The sequence below is a fragment of the Micropterus salmoides genome, unplaced genomic scaffold (genome assembly GCF_014851395.1).
Source record: "Micropterus salmoides isolate LMB-PRFRI ecotype aquatic unplaced genomic scaffold, ASM1485139v1 Ms_hic_scaffold_15, whole genome shotgun sequence".
Lineage (NCBI taxonomy): Eukaryota > Metazoa > Chordata > Actinopteri > Centrarchiformes > Centrarchidae > Micropterus > Micropterus salmoides.
The window spans coordinates 13,966,244-13,993,075 of record NW_024040596.1 but is presented as its reverse complement, the minus strand read 5'-3'; the positions used below and the strand labels follow the sequence as shown (position 1 = coordinate 13,993,075).

Here is a 26,832-nt window from a genome sequence, read left to right as displayed (position 1 = left end):
TACCCGGTAACTAAGTAACAAATGCGTGTGGAACAGATTAGAGTCCCTTATTTTTGACTTTCAGGATCCCCTGCCGTTCCTGCTTTGTGTATCCAGCCTCCTTCACTATGTTTGATTGGTATATCCAAATCCCAACCTTATTTCATATTGTTTGTACATCCTTGATTGTTTATTTAGTAATGTTTGATGGGCGATGATTGGTAAACAGTGTTGGGTATCTCAGCCTGGTAGGAAGCCTGAGAGACTAAGCTGGGGAAAAATTACACTATGCCCTAGACGCCATCTTTAAATTTGAGACGCCCTTTGCCTTTGTATCTCCAGGTGGCGCAGTCATCCTTTCATAAAATGTGATGCTATGTATAGGCCGACTATAACTGCTACTATTACTACTAATAGCCCAATAATAAATACTATCTAGCTGATACTCTGCAAAACATCTATATTGGATAATATAGGTATAATCAACTGAAGTAATTCACAATTCAGATATGGTGAAGGGTTAAGGGGAGGATACTGTGTGTTTAAATAAAAAGGAACTAATTGATGAATTTCACTATGTGCCATGATTTTATAACATAGCATGCTTTGACTTCTACGGCATTTGAAGTAACATTATGCTACAGAAAAATATTGCATGTCAAGTTATGTTTAACCTAGGCTACCTTGAATATATGGAAATAATTTGAGGGAGGTCAGTGGCTTGGATTAGCCTACACTCACAAAGTTTGGATTAATGTGGTCAGTGGGCTGGTCAGCAGGCCTTCTGTTTGCACCATCCCAGTTTAGAAAATAAATTTAAATGTCAAGATCTTATCTCATTATTGTTATTGTGTAACATAAACAATATTATTGGGCAGCTAATAAGAAAATAAGGTTACCTATTAACACATCTTTACGTAGTTTACCATGTGCAGTGGAAACATATTTCCATTCAGCCAATGGTAATTGGTGGCCCAGTGTTATGCAACACCATGCATTGAACTCTTGATATCTACAGTGTTGAGTCCATGACAGGAGCAGCCAGTGTCCAGCATGAGTTCAACTGTTCCAAGAGAGACCTTTCCATGCGTTGTCAGATACTATTTAGCACTAACTCTGGCACATAATCATTACTCTCTGCGGCACACATCAATGGAAGAGTAAATCAGGTTGGTATCGAGCTCTGAGCATGTGCAGCAATGGGAAATGTCTGTGTGCTGTACCACACAATTTAGCTCACAGTTTTGAAGCCATATTGTGAGAGGCTCTTTACCAGAATAAAAACACATGATAAATAATATGATCTATTTAATTTAAATTATTTTGTGTTTATTGATGCATTAATCCAAATGAAATAAATTTTAACATTACTCATACAGAGTAGTTACATTGTAGATAATGAAGGTGTTGTACTGAGCAAAGCACAATAAATACTGCATGTGTTCTTGCACTTACAAAAAATGCAGTTGAAAACCTATTAGAGGAAAGACTGTGGAATATGTATCCCCTGGGATATACTGCTATAGCATTCTAATGGCTATATCCATTGTGGTTTGTACAGACAATTATTGATCAAAGAGCCATGAGCAATAACACAAGTAGCTCACTGCTAATGAGCTTTTATTTCTTTTTCCATATATGTTGCAATAAAAATGTTGCTTGACATTTGATTGCCTTACACTTCAGTGCACATTCATACAGTATAGGAAATGTACCCTTGTAAACATTCAATAGGTATTATATTGATGGTCAGGGACTTATATTTTCTTACATTTTTGCAGTAGCTATACTTTAATATCTGATGAAACAGAAACCGAAAATGAGAAAGGATTTGTACAATCCTCTGTTGTATTTCTACTTGGCATGGTGTTGTCTGTAAACAGAGGTATTTGTGTTTGTGTGTTATCATATGGCGCCGCAGACAGCCGCCTCAGGATTACGCTCCGTAGTGCTTTTTGTGTTTTTGTTAATTCTGATTTTATTTTATTATTATTTTATTATTGTGTTATGGTACTTTTTATATGAGTAAGCACATCATGAGCAATGTGCAATCCTGAGTCAAATTCCGCGTATGTGTACACATAGCCTACCTGGCAATAAAGCTGATTCTGATTCTGATTCTGATTCTGATTCTAAGGGAGTGGTTCACTGTAAACTGTGTATGTGCGATTTAGCGGTTGAGATAAAAAGTTAGTGTGTGTGTTTGTCTGTCTGTCTGTATGTATGTATGTCTGTCTATTAGCACTACGGGAAGGTAGGGGGTACTCACCACTACCTATTCAATGGGATTTTCCTCCAATCTATCTACAGCAAACACAATTACAGAGCTGTTATGGGTAGCATTCTCAGATTTCTCTCTGATTTGTTTTTCACCCAGCTCCTTCCAGCATGCCAGTGGCTAGATCCCAAGCCAAATAGACATCCTTTTACATATAACATGTCCATATATTATTCCCCAGCTCCCGAGACTCCAGGGGTGGGGACGGTAGACCAACTTCCGACCTCCCACCCTAATGCAGTCTAACAAAGGAGCTTGATGTCATGTTGCTGGGCAACGGCAAGGAGAATCTGCAGAATCACTCTTGATTTACTGGTCATTAAAATAGGCAATCTGCTGTTGCCATCACTGGAGCTGTGTGCTGGTTTCAGTCATAGGCTACATTTCAAAGTATATTGGCTCTCTTACATCTATTGGGGGATGACATAACAGGCAAAATTTTTTTACAGACTAAGAATCTTTTGACATCTAAATAATTGCTTTTGTTATAATGTCTTGAGTTCTGAGGGCATGCTACATTTATTTAGCGACAGCTCAATTGTTCTGCTCACTGGAAACAACATGTGAGCCATAAAGTACTGTGAGTGGGTGTGGCGCAAACTGATAATCGCATCATCTGTGAGACAGAATTGCAGGAATAATTAGCACTTTGCCATCAGCCTCGTGTTTACTGCCCTCAGGATTCAGCAACCACAATAGGAAAGCGATGTTGGACTGTAATGAATATTTGGACTATTATTAATAATTAATAAAAATGTTCTTTCCACTTAAGATGCTAATAGTTTCCGGCAGGAGCCACAAAGCGCACTCAGGAACAAGATTCTAGCTTTAGCACAGATGTTTGCTAAAACATATTGCACACTGAAAATTAAACTTAAACCTGCACACATTATGAGTTTTGAAGCTCCCTCAATGGCCAGGTGTGACTCAAATATTTTTGAGATACAGTTATTGCAATGTCACTCAAGAGGGTTTGCTTAAAGTGCTTTCAATATCCCAAGAGATTCAATAGATCAATATCAGTTCAAGCATTTACAATTTTAGGGCTCATTACATTTGAAAGGGTCACTGATAACATCAACATTTTACAGGTCCTGAAATGACAGTAATGCTCATTGTGTTTGGTAGATATCCGCATTGTAACAGTCATAAAGCTTATAACTGTAAAAGCTGATGCTTAATTCCTCTAAATGTGGTTAGCACTTTAGATCCATTTTTCAAAAATAAAATCCCCTCACTCGAAGCTATCAGGGCAGTCTAATGATTATCTATCAACTTCCTTGAGATATGATTATGAATCTGTGCCCTGACATTAATGAGATTAATAGGTATTATGATTAGCCTACACATAGTTTGGTCTTATATTATTGTATTGTAACTCAAGGTGATCTTGGATGATTGCAGGTTTTTAATATTTGTAGCTTACTTATTATTGTCAGCTGTATTTATTTATTTATCACAGAGAGGTGCATTTATCCATTATCTTACTTATAGTAACATTGGATTTTTATACATGTGTGGTGTACTGTTATTCTTTTTGTCTCTTGCATTTCCTGCTGAATCTGCTTTGTATGTCGGGACGTCAGCCCCTAATGTGTGGTTTTTGTCTGTGTATGTATGTTTTTGTCCGCAAAGCTGCAATGTTCCCTTTGGGCCCCCCCAAAAAATCTCCTTGGAGACAATAAAGTTAATCTAATCTAATTAGTTTAACAAACAGGGATGAGGTGCAGTTAACGTAGGGCATTGGTTCCTAACAATGGTTGTTTGGCTTCTGATATATAATCACAATGAAAATCTTACCATAAGAAAATAAGCCTTTGTAATTCTATTGTGAAGAAATAAACACGTGTGCTCAGACCTTCTAATAAGACTTTGCAACTTTTAGTTAGGAACAGCTAGGCATGACATTGAATCAAAAAATGTGGTCTTTGAAATAAAAAGTCTTGGTAAGAACAATATGAATTAATCTGATTTCAGGAAATAGTGTCAGCAGACATGTTTTCATTTATGCATATCAGGGAGAGGGAGGCGGTTTTTGAATAAGTGTAGATTAATGTGCTTCAGCTGTCAACTACAACTATAACATGTTTATCACTGCATAGTCAAAATTGTCAGACCAAGGTAGACAGGCTGACTCATGTTTTTATAGAATTTGTAAAATAAAATACCTCTGTTTGTGGGAAATAAAAATAAGAAACATGTTGAAATAGAATCATTGTGGTATATATTAGGTGATGTTTAATTTTTTTTTTTCACACATTGCCTACTCTCCCAACTGCAAGCAATGCATTTATGCTATTTGTGCTAGTTTCAGTGCCCTGTCAAGAATAGGCGTCAGCCTCTCTGTCTCTGGTGCCCTTTGAACAAATGACACAAGAGACCGGCCCTATGTGACCCAGCTGTGCCCAGTGCTCTTCTCACTGGAAATCCTACAGCTTATTCAAAATAATGCACACTGAGATCGGGACAAAAAATATGAACAACATTTAGAAAAAGAAAAGAAGAATTATTAAGAAGTATCATTTTACACCAGTTCTAGGATCTCTGCACCAGTTTCCTGTGAATAAAAATGTGCACATCACAATAAGAAGGAAATCCCTTCAAACTTCAGAAAATTTAACTTTACATGGGTAAATGAGGGACACAATGTACCTGCACATACTGTAAGAAAAAGTGAAATGAAGCACACTATTGCTGAGAAGCTCAGGCCCTGAACAATGTGGATACTGGAAACGGAAAACCAAACACTCACAAATTGCTACTCTGCTACTACTTATGTACTGGACTGGTAGCTCTGACCAGCAGACTTACATTTTTGTTTTCAGCTTAAACAAATGTTGATGAACATTGCATGATGAAAAGAATTGTTACTGTAACAGAGGATTTGAAGAGACAGAGTGACAGACAGTTTCACCTGAACATGTTAACAGGATCATTTGTACTTTAAAAAAAAAAGAACATGCAAGTGACATAAAAAGCAAAGTAAGCAAAGCATAATACTGAGCCAGCATTTAGTCTCACTCTAGTAAATATTTTTCCTATAATCCCCTTCCCTGAAACTGGACAATACCCAAATACAACAATACATACATGTTTTTATATGGCATGATAAAAATAAATGAATGTTTTAGGCATACTTGAGGTACATATATAATCTTTATTCTTCTTTATTCGTTTCAGTGAAATGGGTTATAGGAGTGTCTTGCATGCAGTTTACTTATACACTACAAGCAGTGTGCATATGAATGATGGGAGATGCTAAATTATATGTGATCAAAACATTCTTTCATTATGCATAAAGTATAGTGTAAGTACTGAACGTTTTTAATTTCATGCAAAATATACTTACATGAATGGAATTATATTTTTTATAACATTGAACAACAGATGTAGTTGTGATACAGTTTGGGTTGATGTCATAGCTCTGTGAAGAACTGACAAACGTAGCACAACTGCACACTATAAAATGTAAACCGAAGAAGGAAACGGCCAAGGGCAGATGAAATGTAGGATGCCAAGTACTTAAGACAATCATTCAGAATATTCTGAGCTTTCATCCAACTTAGATATTTATCATGATAAAGATTGTGAGGTAAACTGTAGAAAAACAGTTTACAAAGCACACAAAAACATAAAAGATCAATTTTCCATTTTTTCCAGTCACCATTTCCCACTAAAAATAGGCAGTTAAAGGTCAAATGAAGTGAAGTCATAGTCATATAACATCACCAGAAATCAAACACAGGGTCTTATGAAAAAAAAGATTACCGTCCACATAACAGTTTTCACGGACATTCATTATTTTTACCTCACAGCTCTTGCTGAATGTACAATGTCTCTGTCTACCTGAATATAGTAGAACATGGTGAATATATTTGGTTTTATATTCCAGGTTATAAATAGTAATTGTTCCATAAATTCCATAATCATTGCAGAATGCACAGCATTTTCATCATCAAAGCAATGTAGATAGAAAACAGATACAATGAGGAAAAGGTGGACACATGGAGGAAACATTTCGGAGAAGTAAAAAATTGTGAGATGAAATATGGGAATGATGTTTTTCTGCCAAGTGTTACTCCCCTGACACTGATAATCAAACATAATCAACACACTTGGCTGCATTTGTTTGGACTGTAGGCTAATGTCATGTTTCTGTAAAAAACGGCCATGTCATGGATGTATACTTTGCGTCATAAAGCATGATGGACAGGGATAGAGCATGATAAAAATAGTACACTCTAGCATGCATAATCATGGAGAAACATTCATGCAGGTCAACATGTCTTCATTAGCTGCAGCAACTCTGACACGGTCCCTTGGATTTGTCAAGTATTCTAAGAGCTATCAGTTAGCAAGACTAGCCTAAGAGCACTGCTGCTCACTGTAAAGACTACCCCCTGAAGAACAACCCTTTTGAAGATTTAAAAAAAAGTTTATAAAAAGTCAGTTGACTAAACTATAAATTCTTAAAGTAATAACATTGTTATTATACTGTTTTTTTTCTTCTTGAAAAATAAGTAGGTAAAGTAATACAACAGTCAGTGATATAACAGTAATTCAAGACACTGGATAGCAGGACTAGCTGCAATAGAAGATAAAGCATTAACTAATAATGTGTCTTCCCGAACACTTCCACATCCCCCAAAATAGCCAAAAGCTATCCTTGCTCCTTAACAATTGTCCCGTTAAAACCTGAATGAGCCACTTATCCATTTTAGGCACCATCCTTAAGACTCAAGTAAGCACGGTCAGTTTGGCATAGATATCCATACTAAGGAAGGTTGTAAACATTTGGTCATTAATTAAAATGTCTTTGTAGCATTCCAGCATTATTTTACAGATCTTGCTCACTGACATCTTTGCACAAGACCTCCTTTTCCCTTTTGTCTTTTTCATATTTGTTTTTTCCATTTGTTGTCACACTGTTAGATGAGGGTTGAGCTGTCGTTGAAGGTGTCAGTTCACTTTTATCTGCGCTAGAAATTTCTTTGAGTTTGTCTGCAACAAGATTGTCTTGTTCAATGATTGTTTCATCCTTTTGATTGTTATCACTGGCCGTGTTAGAGGACTTAACGGCAGCATTTCTCCTTGCATACTGTTTGTATGCTCTCTGGATGACAACGGCTGATGTGTCCTCCTGTTTGCGGCGGAGCGTGGTAGTGATGGGTTCGTACGACAATTTGGAAGGATTGGAGGCCATGAAGCGCTCCTCCATTTGCCCCCTTAAGATGTCCATCTCCCCACCTTCGCCCAGAACACGTTTTGTGAATGCAAACAGGATGTCCAGGCAGTGAATGCGTTCACCACTCACCATGGGTAGATCCATAGAGATCAGTTCAAGCTTGTTAGGTTTGGCTACACGTAATGGTGGTTCCAGAGCATCTGCAAATTGTGACAGTTTATAGTACTCCATGAATTGTGTTGCATGAGGATCAAACCTTTCCCAGACCTCATAAAACATTTCAAAATCATCTTCACTTAGTGGGTCTGCGCTCTCCTCTGTGGCCACACTGAAGTTTTCCAGGATGACTGCAATGTACATATTCACCACAATCAGGAAACAGACGATGATGTAGCTCACAAAGAAAGCAATTCCCACAGGAGGATTTCCACAGTTTCCTGTAGTAGGACTGCCAGGGTGCTCAGTGGAATTGCTACAATCTTCTTTATCTGTATTGAGAATGGGAGCTAGTAGGCCATCCCACCCTGCTGAGGTGGTGATCTGAAACAAACAGATCATGCTGTTGCCAAATGTCTCAAAATTGAAAAGGTCATCAATGCCTGCTTCGTGCTTGACGTAAGCAAAGTTTGACATGCCAAAGATGGCATAGATAAACATCACCAAGAACAGCAAGAGACCAATGTTGAACAAGGCAGGGAGTGACATCATCAAGGCAAACAAGAGTGTGCGAATTCCTTTGGCACTTTTAATAAGACGGAGGACTCGGCCAATCCGAGCCAATCGGATGACTCTGAACAAGGTAGGCGAAACAAAATACCTCTTTATCACCTCTGCGAGAAACAAACCTAAGGAAAGAAAGCAAAGCATATTAAACAAACTGTAAACAATACATGTATACAGACAAACTTCATGATTTTAATTTATAAGAGCACCACAGTAAACAGTGGTGAGTCATACCAAGGATTGACAGGATGACTACGATGAAATCAAATACATTCCAACCATTTGTGAAATAGTACTGGCGAAGCGAGATTATCTTCAACAAACACTCTCCAGTGAAGACGCAAATGAACACTTCATTTATCCTGTTGAGAATTTTGGCCGTTTCTTCTGACTGGTCATCAGTTTCCACCATCATGGCCACCATATTTAGCCATATTAGAACCATTATTACAATATCGAATGCTTGTTTTGAGGTGAGGTCAAAAAAGTATCCTTGAATTTTGTTCTGAAATGGTGGAGAAAAAAAAATGCATTTAAGGTGCTATGAAACAAAGATCACATTTGTAATGCAAATTACAGTAAATGCAGTCATGATTAAAGTTACATACTGATGGTCTAGGAATAGGTTTTTGTGGTTTCTTCGACCCCAACTTTTTCATGGCATTGTAGTATTTCTTCTGTTCTTCAGTCATGAAGATGTCTTGACCTCCTAGGTAAAGAGGGGATGTGAGGCATGTTAAATCACAGCAAAACTTATGAAGAGATACTGCAGAAAGAGAAACTGAAAGCAAAAACACTGCATCTCCACCACAATATGTCAGAATATCATATTTGGCTTAGAAAGTAGATTTAATACATATCTTTTTCTTTTGCTGATTGAAATTGTCTATGATGACACCAATGAAGAGATTGAGCGTGAAGAAGGCTCCAAATATGATGAAAACAACAAAATATAGGTACATCTTCAGGTTGACCTCATACTCTGGTTGTTCTTCTTGCTATATTAAGAAAGTGGAAACATTAGTATGTTAAAGTAATAATCCTTAAGATTTAAGTCCTGATTGATTTGGCTACAGGTAGTAACAGCATGTGAGATTTAATACAACAGGTCCTAGAATTCTGGGGGAAGCAAAGACTCCTTGACCAAACCTTTGGTGTATTTATTTACAGTGAAGCCAAACAACCTCATGTTGTAATAATTGCAATTGATCTGATTACATAACAGCTGGGCATATAAAACCGAGTTAATATACCCTTGAAATGGCGTTAAAAACAAATAAAATAAATAAAGCAGTACAGTAATATGTAATATGATGTTTTTCAATTTTGCATGGACAAAGGTATCATCTCAAAAAATAACAAGCTCTGTTACTATTTCTCATGAAAACTATTGACAGTGTTTTGCTTTAGTATTGACAGGTTTAAGTTGCCTTGTACTAGACAACACTGAAAAGCAATGCATTGTTTTCTGTGGTATGGAAAATGAATGTCAAAGAAAAACAATTAATTAACTTATAAAGACAAGCTGAATATTTGTCATATAACAACATACAATAATCTGTATTGTATTTCTTTTTAAACATTTGTTTGGTTTGTTTTTATATTTAGGCAATTAAATCTGCCATCCAAAGAGATAATTACAGAATCAATGCTGGAAAAATGACCATAAACAGAATCAAAAACATGACTTGATTTCATTAAATCAAGTATTACAAAGTATTTGGATATTGAAAGGCCTAATTTATAAGATTACAAAATGTAACAAACAGGATGAACTCAACTTGACAATTTGATTACCTTGTTTTGAGAATCTACAGCAGCATACATGATGTCCATCCAGCCCTTGAATGTAGCCTGTATAGAAATGATTATTACCAAAATATATTGTAATAGCCCTTTGTTCTGTCTATCATTGCCAATTTTCTACCAATACAGCAGTAACATAGTTAAAATTCCTCAGATTGCAATTATCCAACACTTGACATACATGATTTTGTTACTTACCACTTGCAGCAGTGCAAGGTAACCAAAGCCAACATTATCAAAGTTGACTTTGACGTTCTTCCAGCGAACTAGTTCTAGGTCCTTGGCCAAACAATCATTCATGTTTTTCACCTCTGATGGAAGGAAAGGCTTGTCTGTGGTTTTGTTGACACAACGGCCGTACTTCCCCGCAAATAAGTTGACTCCCATGATGCTGAAGATGAGCCAGAAGATGAGACATACCAGCAGCACATTGAATATGGAAGGAATGGCTCCCAGCAGGGCATTGACAACCACCTGCACACCAACACAAAAACATAACCCATCTGTACAGCAGCCAGAGACCACAGAACGTGGGAATGATGCACAACACTGTATACTTTGGTAATGGTAAGAATAGGAAAACACAAGAGTGAATGTTTCAGTGCCAAAATAAACATCAGCATGAGCTCATCACAGCTATGACTAACAACAACGCTCAAACACATTGATAACTGCATGGTATAGGTGGGGAAAGAATTAGGAAAAGAGGCTGGAGATGCTGTGTATCTAAAAGTGGTTCAAGTGGGTTACAACTAAATTTTTAAGAAACATTGAAACAGAACACCTTGTAGAGGCAGGATGACACCACAAAATGTGCTTACTGTAAATGGAAACATGAAGAAATCATGTTAAAGAACCCATCAAACAACATCCAAAACAGTGAAATTACAACAGAAACTAATGTAGCACTATGGATGCACATGAAGAGGCAGTTCATGCAAATGAGGGAATTTACTGGCTACCATGTGAGGAAAGACCAACATTTTTAAATCTAGACCACAACAATATGAAATAAACTAATCATTTAGTTTAATCATTTAATCATACCCCATTCAGTTTCATAAGTTATCAAACCCTGTTAAAACCATGCTTGCACTGCATGACAAAATATTGTAATGGTATGAGATGTAACAAAAATATTTATATATAAAATAACAGACATGGCAGTTACTGTGCTCTCAGACCAAAAGCAAAGTGAGCGTTGGGGGGGTGAGTTTACATACAAAGTCAATGCAAAGAAGCGTAGAGCCGCGACTTCCTGTTGGGTGGCACGAAGCGACGAAAGGGGGCGGTGCCGGCGATGCGAAGGCAACTTGAAGGCCTTCGCGTGAGTTGAAAATTTCCTACTCGAGCGAATTTTTGCGGGTTCTAATCGCCTTCTCACGTTGTATGTGAACACTTGCAGTGAATGTACTCGAGGATTAAATTTGCGTTTGGTCTGAAAGCACAGTTAGAGGGAGATACCACTCTTATCAATCTGAACATGGAGCCACCTGGTTAGCTTAGCAGAGCATAATAACTGGAAACAAGGCAAAACACCTTCCCTGGCTCTATCACAATGTAACAAAATCCACCTACCAGCACATCTAAAGCACACTACTTTACATTCTTTTTCATTTGTTTAATATGTAATTTGAGTGTGTCACTTGACACTTTCTTGGGTGATGCTAATGTGCGCACCTTGGGCTGTCACTCTGTGCTGTGCAAGTGTTTTGGCTATGTGTATTATGTTGTATTTGGGAGCCGAGTTTATGTTATACAAAGTCCCACTTTTTGACCCTTTTCTCTGGATCTTTAACTATTCGATCACCCAAATGAATCTCAGCATGTTTGCCATGTTACTGCTGTTCCTACTAGCTGTGGGAACTGATGCCCTGCTCAGATGGGAATACACTCAACCACTCAACCCTGCAAAAGAAGGAGCAATACATTGTTAATCTGGGACAAAATCTGCTAACCTGATATTGAACTCCTTGCTCTCTCCCTCTGCCCATTTTACTTGCCTTGTGAATTTTATTCTACATAGTTGTTTACATCCATTCACGGGCAAATGTTAACAAAACCACTGATCTTTTAGCCAACACATTACACAAACCGGATACCATCTCACCAGACTCCCCCATATTCATCCTTTGGGATGAATCCATTGTTCCATGTTCCATGGACAAATCACTAAATGGCTACCATCAATATGTGAACTGTATCATATCCATGCATAAGATCCTAGATAAATATTATGGCCCAGTTCCCGGAGCCTATAGGTCACTTGGATTGACTGAGCACAACATCATCATCAAAACATAAACTCCATAAAGCACTGAGGACACACAAGGGTTGTTTTGATTGCACCGCATGGTACTTGTTCCTGGATTCAAGTACAAGTCTAGATGAGCAAGTGTATTGATGTGGTAATTCCCACTAAGCTGATCACTATATTCCCAAATAACAAACCGCGGGTGACCAAAGGATCTGCTGAGAAGAAGAAACAGGTCCATAGAAAGGTGAAACAGGCCATCAGGCAGGGAATTAAAAACAGCTTTAACACAAAGATAGAGAGAAGACTGGTTAGTGTGGAGGGGGTCACTGATTTCTATCTGCCTAATGGACTAAACAGGTTTTACACCCACTTCTAGAGGCCTGGCCTGGCATCTCATATGGCGGAGCTAAAACATAGCCTTATGCCATCCACCACACTCAACATCCAAAAACAGGTTGTGGTAAACCTGCTCAAAGACACCCCAACCAACAAGACTTCTGGACCTGATGGCATCTGTGGCAGGACGCTCAAGCACTGTGCTGAGCAGCTCTGTGGGGTCCTCCTGCTGCTGTATCAATCCTCGTTAGATGGTCCCCAAAAAGCACATGGCTCACATCTCTGGTCATGAAGGGCCTAGAGAAGCTGGTCAAGTCCTACATCATGTGTAGTACTGGTGCTGTCCTTGACCCTCTACAGTTTGGTTACCACACTAGAGGAGTGGTTGATGCTAAACTGTTCCTACTAGAAACCATTCACAGTTACCAGGAGAAGATTGGGACCTTTGCTAGGCTCCTCTTGCCAAGAAACTAGTCACAATCTAGACCAAGATCTAATTTTATGGATTTTTTTAACAGGCAGACCTTAGTGAGTCCTTACTAATGGCACTTTATCAGACATGTTGTGCACTAGCACAGGCTCACCACAGAGGTGCATCCTCACACTCTCCTCCGTTCATGACTGTAAGAGCATTCATCCCAACCGTCACTTCATCAAACTAGCTGATGACACGGTCTTCCTCTCACGTCTATCAGGGTCTGAACAGGAACATGGCCCCGCCCTCTATGATTGAGTCGTGTGAAAATGCTCTGCTAGAGTTGAACATCACCAAGACCGCCTGGTGAACAAGGAAACTAAAAAGGAAGAAAGACTCATTACATCAAAATACCAGTATTCTAATCCTCTGTTTATTGCCAAACTTTGGTGCCAATTCTATTAAATGTATGGGAGATGCATGGGGAAACACACTAAATAAAACTCAACATATCTTCGTCATATAACCTTTGATGAAGTAATGCTCTACGTAGATCACACTTCAGAAAATACATTACTGACTGATTTTTCTGTATGTGCACATTCATTTATTTGCAGTTGATAAAATCAACACTTGGGCAGTAATCCCATTTTTTCTGTGGCCCTGTTGTGGCTATACCTAACGCCTGGTCACTATATCAAAAACTGTAGATTACATAACAGGCTCAGAGTTACTTTAGTTAGGGTATATCACCATTTAGCTAAGCTGCTAACATTAGTCTGTTACTGACCTCAACCACATATGCATAAGAAGCTGCAGTCCATTATAAATCTAGCTTAACAGAAATGTAACTTGCATGTAAATATATCATTGAATTAAGAAACATTCGAACTAAATGTATCTTCAAAACACATGAAACATTACCTAAATAACAACACAACAAAATGCCATTGCCTCCATCACCCAGACTGTGAATTGAGAGGGGAGAGATGAAGGAGTGGTCTTCCCATTCACCACTACACTAACTGCAAACTGAGTTTTCAGGTGTGGCAACAATGTGCATTCAAGTGCTAGAAAGTAACATAATGACCCTTCCTTCTCTTTAGGGTTCCAAGCAGCGAAGCCCTCTTGTTTTGTTGTCATTGTTCTTTCTTTCTATTTCTCTGTGCTACATTTTAGTTGTGAAAAAGGAACTGAAGGACAACTCTGTGCTCCATCTGGAGATTGTCACACAAAATATTTAAATGCCTATCCCCAAATGGATTTTTTCATTATTTATTTATTTTTTCTTTCTTCCATGTTTTAAAAAAAAAAAATGCATTTCAGCTCAACATAGTCCCAAACACGTCTATTGTTTTTTTCCAACGCACTTTAGATGAAACCACGCCCACTTCCCTTTTGTCATACATACGTGGTTTCATCTTAAGTGGATTGGGAAAATGATAGACGCATCCCAGCGCTTTCGCTTGTAATTGTCAGTCTGTGCATACTGGAAGACTTCATTTAAAAGCCGACTCCCAATTAGACACCGATTCCTTTTACTGGCCCGGGTGTGGCTACACGTTTTGACAAATAAACAGGTCTCAATTAGATGCACAATCTGGTGTTTATAAAAGTTCATTAATTTTATGAAACCTCTCAAAGCCCACCAGGTCACCCACATGAGCTAGTTCCAAGCTACTTAGATTGCACATACACATATAATGTTTCTAACTTTTGTCACTATGACATCCTACTCTTCATCAGTTAGATTCTCCACAATTCAATCTTTAACTTAAATTTTTGGAAACCATCAGCACCACAGTATAATTTATTCAGATTTACCAGCATGGTAAACAAGAGAGACAAAAAAGTGTTGACTGTGTTATGTAAGGGACCTCCAATCAAAAGAATCAAAATGTTTTTTCATTAAAATAAACCTAGATTAACATTACTACAATATCCTTCGGCTTTCATTCTTTCTAAGGAAGGCTACCTCTACTTTGATATAGGGCATTCTTTCTTTCCTCTCTCTCTCTCTCTCTCTTTTCTCTCTCTCTCTCTCTCTCTCTCTGTGAATGAGGTGGGCCTAGATGCACTGTCTCTCAGAGCTAGATCAAATTAATGATTCGTAATTGATAATTTATTTGATAGCTTCATTTTTATACAAATAATATTCTTACTGCTGTAATAAACAATTTAGTAGTAGGGGGCAACAACTAATCGACGTCGTCGACAAAAATCGATTATTAAATTCGTTGCCAACGAAATTAAACTTAAACCTTCACAACCTAAAACCTCCAGAGTGTGGCAGCACTTCACTCTTCAGGCAGCCAGAAAGGTCATGAACTGCAGCAAAGCTGAGCTCTCCTGGAAACACCGGAGCATCTGAAGAGGAGGCGCGTAACGTCGTGTCTCTGTGGATGATGAAGACTCGTCTCTGTAAGGTAGTTACGAGCTAGCTTAACACGTTAAAGCCGTGTTACTTCATGTTATGAGCTGAAACGTTTTCTATACAGTTGGTCAATTTAATTGATTACAGTAATGGAGCTGTGAGTAGCACATAAGTATGATACACAGCGGCCGCGTTCACATTCCAGATGTGCCCTGACTTTACAATCATAAACGATGCATCGCTCATGGCGACGTTCCCAGCTGGAGAACGTGTTGGAGAACAACACCGGACAATTTCATTCTTTCTAAAGAAGAGAAAACAGTTCTCCTGTCTGTGCGTGAGGCGTTGGCCAATCCGTCCCAAACTCCCTTAAAAGAATCATGGAGTTTTGTGAGTTGTTGAGTTAGGTGAAACTATATAAATGTTATGAAACGCTGTATATTACAAAATTGTTATTATTGATCCCCTCTTGTAAATTCGGCAAATGAAATGCATGACGCTATTCCTTTCTTTGTATACAGTGTCAGTTTGTCCCGGGGTTTTGCAGTACTGGCGTGCTGCTCCGTCACTGAACAGCAGATCAGCTGCTTATCAAGAGTGATTTCTGTGGAACTTTCTGTTGCTGCAGCAGAAACGTTCATTAAAAGATGCATTTTTGAAAGCAGTATTTATTTTATTGTCTTGACTGTTAATTAGCACGTGCCTAAAACAACCTCAGGTTTAATTTAAAAGCTAATAGCTAAATGAGAGGCATTGTATCATTTTGTGATTCATAATCTGAATAGTCGATTATTTGTTTCAATAATTGATAGATAATTGACTATCAAAATAGTGGTTAGTTGCAGACCTATTTAGTAGTAGCCTATTTCCCATCTTTGCTGAGCAAGAGTTTTGTGGGAAAGGAATTAAAGGCCTGTCCCATACAGACACTGTCCTAAATATAGGCAGGCTGGGTTTGTGATTGAAGCAAATAAAAGCCTGGGCGATTAATTGAAATTTTACAGTCTGTTTTTCATCAGTTTTTACTTTTACCCAAAATCAATTTGCTTTTGTGGATTATTTGAATTGAATGTGCCAGACAAAGAGTGAATTCCCCAAAATGTAGAACTATTCCTTTAATCAAAAATTCTCCATCACTGGTGCAATTTAAAGTGATGTTATCTAAGGGTTGACTTAAATATTTAAATGAGAACATTCATTTAAATATTTTAGTCAGGGACAAGGATGATAAATAACAGCTGGAGAAAGAGGATTAGGGAAGGAGAGGAATGCTTCATTTGCATGCATCACATTTTTAGGGTATCTACTCTCTAAATCTTATAAAGCCATAGAGCTTTCTGCTGCTCTTCACCAGACTTCCGAGTGCACATGTTCTTTAGCAGTGCAGTGAGCTGGTGATAGACAATGTACTGTGACTCAGAGTAGGTGGCAAAATCCAGTGACTCTTACCCTCATGCCTTCGAACCGTGACAGGGCTCTCAGGGGCCTCAGAGCTCGCAGGGTTCTCAGAGACTTGATGGGACCGAGGTCCGAATATCCGATGGCATTGGCTACCATACTGACCAGTGAGACCTAGAGCACATGCACACACAGAAGTCAAGTCATAAACGGAGGGGACAGATTACACTTAGTTTAAAGTGAGCATTGTCAGATACTACAGCATGCCTTTCATAAAAAACAAAACCTATTAAAAAAATGTTGTATGTGTGTTTCAACCTACATCAACAATGAGGAAGTCCAGCCAGCACCAGGCATTTGTGAAATACTTGGCAAATCCATACGCCACCCACTTCAGTAGCATCTCCAGAATGAAGATATAGGTGAAGATTTTGTCTGCAAACTCCAACATTGTTTTAATGGTCTTCCTCTTCTCAATGTAGATGTCTTCAAATGCCTGGATGTGAAGACAATGACAGTGTGTGATTAAGTGTAAATATTAATTTAAAAATAGATCTCACTTTACTTTGCATAGAATGAGACATTTTAAGTATTTTTAACAAACCACATCTGTGAGAACAGATTAAGTTGAGACTGGGTTAACTCAATAACAATAAATTAAATGCTTTTTAAACCCTCTGGTTTGAGAATCTACTGCTTGACGAGATATGCCACATACAATATGAAAATACATGAGAGCAGCCAAATCAGGTGTTTAAAAACTTTATCTACATTTTTCTTGATGCACGGACTTACCAGTGCCCCACTGCTAAGTAGGATCATGAAGATGATGAAGCTTTCAAACCAGTTGTGTTCCACTATCCGGTAACAGGTCTTTCTTAGAGTCCACCACACCTTCCACCAGCCCACCTCCGTATTTACCTGACAACACTGGAACTTTTGCACACAGCCTGAGCAGAGACAAAAGATATATGGTGATTTACCAGTGTAATATGCAGTATGATATTAACACCAAGGTTGTAGTAGGTTAAGTGGTGATAGAGGGGGTAGTAGTGTTCACCGTCGGGAAAGCAGGCATCAGGGTCCATACATTCTTCCAGTTCAAAGTCTACAGACTGTCCTCCCTCCCCACCTGCCATACCATCCACTGTGCTGCCCTCAGAGGAGCTGAACTGGTCATCGTCATCTATAAGCTTTGGATGAAGTAGAGTAAAACCAGTGTTAGATGAGCAAATGTAATAGAGCCATGGCATATGTGAGGAGCTGACATGCTGAGCACCTGCCTGTCCATATGCATTACATATCTTCAAAATGAAGTTATTTTCATAAGAAAATAAAAAAAACATACAAAAAGACTTGCACAAAACATAGTATGTTTTAACTGCCACTGAAACAGATGTCAGCTGATGTCTTATTTGAGGCTGTTGGTAAGAAGGACTTCACAAGAATCACACATGATTTCATTCATTTGAATCAAATGTATGACGGTTAATATAAAGAACATGCATGAATTAGTATTTGCTGTCACAAGATTTAAAAAAAAAACTTATCTGTAAATGTTGACATGACAATACTCTTCCTATCCTCTTTCTGAAGTGAAAATAATGAATTAGGACACCCTCATTAGTGCTTGTCAATCAGGGGTCTACATTATAAATGCTACTGTTGTCTAGCCTTGCCATCAACTCCACTTAATGTGTAAGAAATTACATTACACCAAAGGTGATAATGACGCTGATTAGTCACTATCATTTTAAATGTTTTAATTATGCAGCTGCAGTTATTTATTTAGATAGTCAAGAGTATAACATAGCCTATAAAAACATACTAAAACTGTCTGCCCAATTAGAGATACTCACAAAGTATAAAGTAAAAAGTAAGTACAAAGTCAGCATTTAATAAGGGAGAATTATAATTAAAAAAAATTGGAGATTTGAAGCCTGGTGGTGTCGTAGCCACATGGTCTCTCCTTCAGCCTGTTGTATGGCTTTCTACAGGGTGTGTCTCTTAATAGCTGGTAGCTGATAACTTGAATGCCTTCCTGGAGAATGCAGGAGCACTTGGCTGTCCTGGGACCAGCTAATGCAGTGCAGGGAATGATGTAAGCATGTTCCTGCAATATACTGTGAGCACTGAAGTCAATGTCTTGATGTTTTTTGCTTCAATCCATAGACAAAAAGGGTGTATCCTTATCCAAAATTCTTTTTCAGGTGCTGGATCAGAAGGCAAGAAACCACAGATCTGCTATACTATCTGCTGTACTGTGTAGATACTGTACTAATAGCTCCCATCAATGTTTTTCAAGCAATGTTTCAATCTTTGTGCTTCAATCCATCCATTGTGTTTCTGTCAAGAGTATATCAGCAATGTCACGAGTAAACAGTGATACATTTAGTGTCATTTTGAATCGTCTAAAGCATGGTTAGCAGAAAGATATGTGCTGAAGAAATAACTACAAACTGCCAATGTGTTGTCATTATCCCATGTGTCCCCATCATTATCCCATATCCAATGTTATGCTATTTTCAGATTACATATATCCTGGCTGGTCAGTGGATCATTGTAGTGCAATGGATTTGATGTCACAATGCAAAATCCATTCACAGTTTTATTAAAACCCCAGAAAATGAAATGAAAATGTACCAAAAGCTAAAGTAAGAAAACTGTTATTTTTCATTAGTAAAATGGTTTTCATAAATATTCCAGCATCAACCAAAATACAAATTCACTACTACTAATACTAATACTGGAGGGTGAATGAAATAAGGCCAAAAAAGGATGAGTGATCTGCTAAAAAGGTTATTGCATAATTATTGTAAATGAGGCAGTCAATCTCCACGATGAGTGTAAAGCATAGTAAAGTGTTCTTACAAGTCTTCTAAAACTTTGAGAGAATCTGTAAAGCAGCAGCAAGCAAGCAAGCAGCAATGATGAATTTGCTTACAAATCTTCGCATAAAATGTTGCCTGTAGGCAAAAATTAGTAAAAGCTGGGACAAAATTTGAAAAAGTAAGTACATCTGCAACAATAACATTGCAACAATCATATAATAGACAGTCAGTTGGGTTCTTTTTTTTCCTTTGAGCTTTTCTCCAACACAAAACAAACAACCCTCTTAAGAGGAGGATTCAGCTCCAAAGCACTCAGACTTAAATTGCACATAATGTAATCTACACACTAGTATTTTCCTGTCTATATGGCCTCTCCTCGTTAAAGGTTGTGGTTGATGCAGTGGTGGAAATGGCCACGTTTTACTGGGAGAACGATACTGGGTGGGTGTGTGTGTGTGTGAGAGAACAGTATCGTATGGGGGGGGGGGGGGTTGTTCTGTCTTGCTGTCTCCTCTCCTTTCCTGCTCTGCTCTCCTGCCCAACAACAACAATAAACACATGAATTGTCAAATATAATCAAGATTAATACAAGTTAACTATATAGTTAACTATATTAACTATTTTAAATGTAACTTAATATTGTTTCTAGAGCAGCAACAGTAATGTTTATAACAGCAAAGTCACTGTATATTCTTTATATTCTAAAAATGCTTTCTACATGTTTAAATGTTTATGCTTGTTGAACAGGTGTATTGATTAAGTATTGGCTTTTTACTCGTGAAGGTTTTATTGCATTTACAACTCAAGAAATTGACTTATTTTCCCCTGATTCACTTCTCCAACGTGGCCCCTCTGGTCTGCTGACCTCTGACTTTGCTCTGTGTGTGTTTTTGTATGAGCTCACAGAGAGCAGGTTTTCTGTGATTTCAATTTGTTCTTGATGTTCACTATGAAACATTAGCATAATTACGGGGCTAAAAGGGTGCGTCAAAAGTGAGTTTACTGGGTCCATTTGGATTTTAATGCATCAGAAATGCAGGATAGTACCTATCAATATCCCTGCCGCTTCCAGAACACCTGTAGTGATGACAACGCTTGAACAGAAACGTTACTTTTGGGACTAGTTCCATGGACCCTGCAATGTCGCACCTTCCCATTTGTTGTATGTGCAGTAGCTAGATTAGTGATGTGTTCAAATAATACAATAAATTAGATGTGTTTCATGAACACGCTTTAGAAACAGTCTAAAACAGCTATAAGCAATTTCCCACTATAAAAAAACATTGAATAGATTTTTTAAATCTAAGCTGTAACGCTGTTCCGGGAGTAAAAGTTGTGAAGGAACGGCGTTCCAGCTAAAAACCTATTGAATGTTTATAGTGGGAAATTGCTTATAGCTGTTTTAGACTGTTTCTATTTCCACCACTGGATATATGGGATCTTCAGTGGATTTTCGCTTCATATGCACTTACCTCATTGCCATCTACTCTGGGTGCTACAACGTGACTAGTGCGACTAATCATATCACTTAGCTTCAACAACAGATACATTCACCTAGACCCAAAATCAACAGTGAAATCCTATGTCATCCATCACACGTCATAAATATTAATCCACTAGTGATGTAGCTGGTAAAACTATGATTTAAAGGTGCATTATTTAGATCATCTCCAAGAGTAAAGGAACACTGACTGACCAACTGGACCAATCCACAATAGTATCCTTACCACATGGCATCCTGCTGCATCAGACGAGGCACTGCTGAAGTCCTCTGTGTTGAGGTTTTCAAAGTCAGACTCTCCCACAGCAATAGGAACACTGACAGTCAGACTAGGATTGTTGATGAAAGACATAATAGAATCATCACTCTTGCTGTAGACTATGTACTTGTCTCCATTTTTGTCCACGCCAGTCACATCCCCGTTGCCAGGAAAGTCTTTGAGGGTATGGTTGGGGACACCATTCGGCCCTAAAGACCTGTGGAGCTCATCCAGAGATTTGTCCTTATCCTTTCCTTTCTTCTTTCTTCTTAGACAAACACTGTTGCAGCTGCTTCGAAGCAGGGACTTAGCGAAGGCAATGCCTTTATGGATTCGCCCAAGGGCAACCTGCAAATTGTTCATGTCGCTGTCATCTTCCGTTGCTGCCAGGTTGTCAGCACTGAAGGAACTCAGCAGCAGGGCCAGAAACAGGTTCAGCACCTGTCATATAATGACATGACTTTATGTAAGATTGCATTATCGTATTTTATGATAACAGAAAAACATGTAGCAATTTAACTGGGTTATTCAATCACTTAAATCTACAAATCTGAGAGTTGGCATCATGAATAAGAGATGATAATGTACCACAAGGTTTCCAATAACCATGACCATCATGTAGACAATGATGCACATGGTCGTCCCAGCCACCTCCATACAGTCCCACATGGTCTCTATCCACTCTCCACACAGCACTCGGAACACAATGAGGAATGAATGGAAGAAGTCATTCATGTGCCAACGGGGCAGAGTGCAGTCCTCAGAGATTTTACACACACAGTCCTTGTAGTATTTTCCAAATAGTTGCATGCCCACCACAGCAAAGATGAAGACGATAATGGCCAGCACCAGCGTCAAGTTGCCCAAAGCCCCCACTGAATTACCAATTATTTTGATCAGCGTGTTAAGAGTGGGCCATGACTTAGCCAACTTGAATACTCTCAGCTGTAAAAAAAAAGAAGAAAAATTAGTAATTGCACACATTTCAGCACTCAAAATGCACCTGGATATATTGACTATGGTACATATATATTTAAGGCTTACCAATCTGAATGATCTCAGGACAGACATGCCAACCACATTTTCCAAACAAAGCTCCATCAAGCTTAAACTAACAATAATTCCATCAAAAATGTTCCAGCCCATCTGAAAGTAATAGTATGGATCCAAAGCAACAATCTTGAGGACCATTTCAGCCGTGAAGATGCCAGTGAATACCTTTTATTTAAAAAATGAAAAGAAAAACACTGACCATTTAGAAACATGATACCTATTTTGGAAAAAAACATTTTCAGTACACTATACTCTGAAGTCCACTCACCTTATTGCCCACAGACAGTGTATTGTTGAAACCCCCTGTCATTGGATAATGCTCCATGGCCATAAACAGTGTGTTCAGTACAATGCAGATGGTGATGGTTAGGTCCACAAAAGGATCCATCACAATTAGTTTAACCACTTTCTTGATCTTGAGCCATGCAGGACAACATTCCCAGATGAGGAAGGTGTTGGCAAATTTGTACCAGCAAGGAGGACACTTCTGCCTCGACTCTTCAAGCTCTGATGAACACAAGTGATTGCAAAACAAAAGCTTTTTTTTAAATCTGAAAGTAAAACGTACCATTTATCTTTTCAATACTCAATATACTGTATAATCAAGATAGGATACTCATGCCATGGTGAATAATACATACCCTCCATTGTGCTTGTTATGACACTAGCTATACTATGAGCTCTCTGCCTGGCCTCTGGGCCCTCCAGGAAGTCCATAGACTCTTGTTGTGTTCCTCCACCGGCCTGTCTGTACTCTGTGTCAGTGGTGTCAACCTGGAGACAGGAGATGGAAACCATTGTTACAGCTGCAACTTAGATAAAATATGGTACCATGGATATACAGCAGTTACAAACAAGTGTTATGCAAACGTAAAAGGAAATAACAAAGGGAATTGCGTATTAGAAAGTTGCATATTTCTATACCAAGTCATAATAATGACATCAACAATAATGGCATCCTGTTTAGATGGTCAGAAGCTGCAGTTATGATATGCGAATCATAGTGGATTGAGAAACAAAAGTGTAATGGTAAGGCCACTGGTTTTTGTCATTCCTGATTATTAAAAACAGCCTTACCAGTTAAAATTGGCTTTAGCGTCCACTAAGACTCTTGTGCCCTGAGAAGACTTTCTGTCTGTCACTGAAAGTTTGCACCAGTGTATCACAGATGGAAATAGGCATTTCTGAAGGGTCTAAAGCTGAGTTAAAATATCAGTCGCTTTATTCTTAAAGTTAATTTATAATAATTTTGAAAAGGACTAATTTTTAGCCAGATTTTTGGCTTTTAGTGAAATTCCTCGACAACTATTGAATTGAACAAATATTGATGAATGCTCATGAACTTTGATACAGATACATGGTGCCCAGAGGATAAATCTAAAAGAATTTGGTGATGCCCTGACGTTTGCTCTCATGCCACCATCAAGGCTGCATTTTTATTTTTGTCTTATGCAAAACTGATAGCATTCACATCAGCCTCAGCTGTACTTTGTGTTTTGCGCTAATTACCAAATGTTAGCATGATAAAATGCAAACCTAAGATATAATGGCTGCAAATACATACTTTGGAAAAAGATCAAGAATAATAGTATGCATAGTTAATGGGTTAAAATTAGATAAACCACTGGCATGGTTTTTTCACTTCTCATGAAGATAGACAGCACAATAGGCAATGCGAGTCAGACAGGAAAGGACAAAGAAAAAGAAGAAAACCGAAATAGATACAGCTATGTACTACAGGCAATAGGCAAATGAAATAAGGCCATTGGGGCTAGACTACCATTTCTTACAATGTCTTGGGTGGAGGCCATGTCTACCGTCACTTTAGGCAGAAGGAGCCCCACAGGTGATGATGGGAGTGACTGCCCACCCACCAGAGACACAACCCCATTGCAGTCTACAGAGCTGTGCTTGATCCCATTGGTCGGAAGTAGGAGATGTGACAAGAAGCTGCAGTGGCTCATACTGCTGGCGCGTCTATCACAATGCCGTGGAATAAACAAAGAGCCCCTCCGACTCAAGTTGTCTTCAAAAATGCTGTTCTCATCATCCGCAAACTCATTTTCTGAGCCCATGTCCTGTGCTTGGCTTCGGAAACTAAAAAGGCTGGTCCTGCTGTTCCGTCTGGACGAGAACAGGGGTCCACGGAAACTCAGAAAGGACTAGGAGAGAGAGATATTCTTCAGTGGATACATGCTGAGTGTGAAGAGGTGATGACAACAAATGTCCTACGTACTGGGATGGTGATGAAAGAACTGCATGATGACAACGACGATGATGAGGATGATTATGACTATGGTCAAATGTTGTCAGTGAGCATTGTAAGGAAACACAAAAAATAAAAATACATGTTGGTGATGACTGGGAATGGTGGTGGTGGTGATGATGGTGATGATTATGATGGTGATGATGATGATGATGATGATGATGAAAATGCATCTTGATGATGACAATGACAAGAACGTAAGAAGAAGATGATGATGGGGATGGTGAAAAATAAAAAAAAGCATCTTGATGATGATTGACAGTGCAAGAACCAGTTAATGAAGACAAAGATGATGATGATGATGATGATGATACCGATGACGATGAAAATAAAAAAATGCGATTGTGATAGATGCAGTGTTGGGCAAGTTACTCAGAAATTGTAATATATAGTTACTTATTACTCCTTAAAAAAGTAATATTATTTACTTATTACTGGGTGATAGTTACTTTACTCGTTATGTTACTAGTTACGTTAATAGTTACGTTACTAGTTACAGGTTGTGCCCCACCCCCTTCACCCCCAAACAAAGCAGCCTCTCGCGACTTTATTAACTAATATTATATTTATATTATTTTGCAATTTAAAGGGTGTAAATCATACTGAAAAAGAAATTGTTGACATTGAATATTATAGCTCATGCCAATGTGGAACTGTAAACTGGAGATTCAGAGAAGTTGCTTCTTTGAGAGGTAGGCACTTTAAATCCAATAAGGTTAAACGAGGAATTATTGAAGCCATTTCTGTAGAATCAACTGGATTCTATTTGTTTTCCAGGGTTTAGTGTAGTTCTTGGATGAATGTCTTAAGTTTAAGATGGACATTAGTGATTATAGGGTTATTCGTAAATGTTAAGTGATGGAGGTGATTTAAATAAACTGTCTTTTGAAAATAAATCTGAATAATTAGGTTGAAAAAATACAGAATTTATTAACTTATATTGAAAATTTTATATTGAACCTTAAAATAATTGATAGGAAGATGTAAAAGTATATATATCTATGTCTATATCTATATCTATATAGATATAGGTTTCTTTTACAGTGTTATAGTGTACAACATATGGACAGTGAGATTTCAATCTGTGAAAGGTCAATCACCAGATCAACAGACCGATGTGCTGTATTGAGGCACCACCGTGATGAAGGCAAGATAGCTTCAAACGTTTGTGTGCATACTCTCAAAGTAAAAAAATTGGGACTGTGAACTGAAAAAAAGTTTAGATATTAAGTTGAAATGCATTATGGTATCATTGTTGACTGATTCACACTACCCTAATGAAGATGCAAAAGTTAAAAGAACTGGAAATGTACTATATAAAGAGGACTTTAGAATTGAGAGGGGCCATATTAAGCTGAAAGCAGGGCAACAGTTCAAGATCCATATTGTAGGTAGCATAACATCACTGTTTTCATAGACAAATCATACTGACAGATCGTACTGAACCTGATGTGCAGATGAGCATTTCATATCATAGCTGAGCAGGTTTGCATCCACAGAGAAGCGGCAGCGGGCTTTCTTTATACTGTCCTGTGACTCGGATTTAGGAAACTTCTCATCAGCCCCTTTGCCCTCCTCCTCCTTTCTTTTTTTTCGCCTGTTGCGTCTCTCTTTAGCACTTTTGGAGCTGAGCTTGGAAGTGTCAGAGGAGCTCTCAATGCCACCAACTTTGCCACCAACCTCCTCGCTCTCTGAAGCAGCTGCAGTTGCTGCTGCCTAGAGGAGAACGGAGAGGACAATAAGGGTTAAACAGAGATGTGTTTAACTGCATGGAGTAGTTTGGGTTTAGTTTCCACCTTAACAGAATTTTTCCATTATATGTGAGAACAAAAGATATTCACTGCCACACAGGCAACATGGAGTATACAAAGTAAGTTTACATTTAAGTTTACATTATACTAATACCTTGTTTATAATTAGACTTTTGAAATATCTCTTTAAAAACAGGTTTCTGACAGTTTTAGTTACTAGATACTAGATACAGATTAAGATTGTAATAATAATTATTATAATTATAATGAAATTAGCTCCACCTTAACCAACTATGACAGTAAAATACTACTTATATATTATATACATCAGTAATAATATTAGACGTTTGTTATTACTTGGATTGTTTTGTATTCTACTTATTTAGTTAAGAGTTAGTTAACTATTTTGTGTTAAATATT

General features: G+C 38.2%; 1 protein-coding gene across 1 annotated transcript in view; it reads right to left on the bottom strand.

Annotated features, from left to right (window-relative positions):
• Positions 1–5,394: 5,394 nt before the first annotated feature.
• The window catches only part of scn1laa (sodium channel, voltage-gated, type I-like, alpha), a 34,751-nt gene continuing 13,313 nt past the window's right edge, over positions 5,395–26,832 (bottom strand). The window contains exons 11-27 of the mRNA XM_038720457.1: positions 26,108–26,377; positions 24,186–24,557; positions 23,037–23,169; positions 22,664–22,902; positions 22,387–22,560; positions 21,931–22,287; positions 21,310–21,783; positions 17,812–17,944; positions 17,547–17,701; positions 17,074–17,247; positions 16,803–16,925; positions 10,170–10,445; positions 9,963–10,019; positions 9,026–9,163; positions 8,774–8,878; positions 8,400–8,670; positions 5,395–8,287 (exon numbers count right to left, since the gene is read on the bottom strand). Of these exons, the coding sequence (XP_038576385.1) occupies positions 7,095–8,287; positions 8,400–8,670; positions 8,774–8,878; positions 9,026–9,163; positions 9,963–10,019; positions 10,170–10,445; positions 16,803–16,925; positions 17,074–17,247; positions 17,547–17,701; positions 17,812–17,944; positions 21,310–21,783; positions 21,931–22,287; positions 22,387–22,560; positions 22,664–22,902; positions 23,037–23,169; positions 24,186–24,557; positions 26,108–26,377 (4,644 nt within the window). The 3' untranslated portion in view covers positions 5,395–7,094. The remainder of the gene's footprint in view (positions 8,288–8,399; positions 8,671–8,773; positions 8,879–9,025; positions 9,164–9,962; positions 10,020–10,169; positions 10,446–16,802; positions 16,926–17,073; positions 17,248–17,546; positions 17,702–17,811; positions 17,945–21,309; positions 21,784–21,930; positions 22,288–22,386; positions 22,561–22,663; positions 22,903–23,036; positions 23,170–24,185; positions 24,558–26,107; positions 26,378–26,832) is intronic.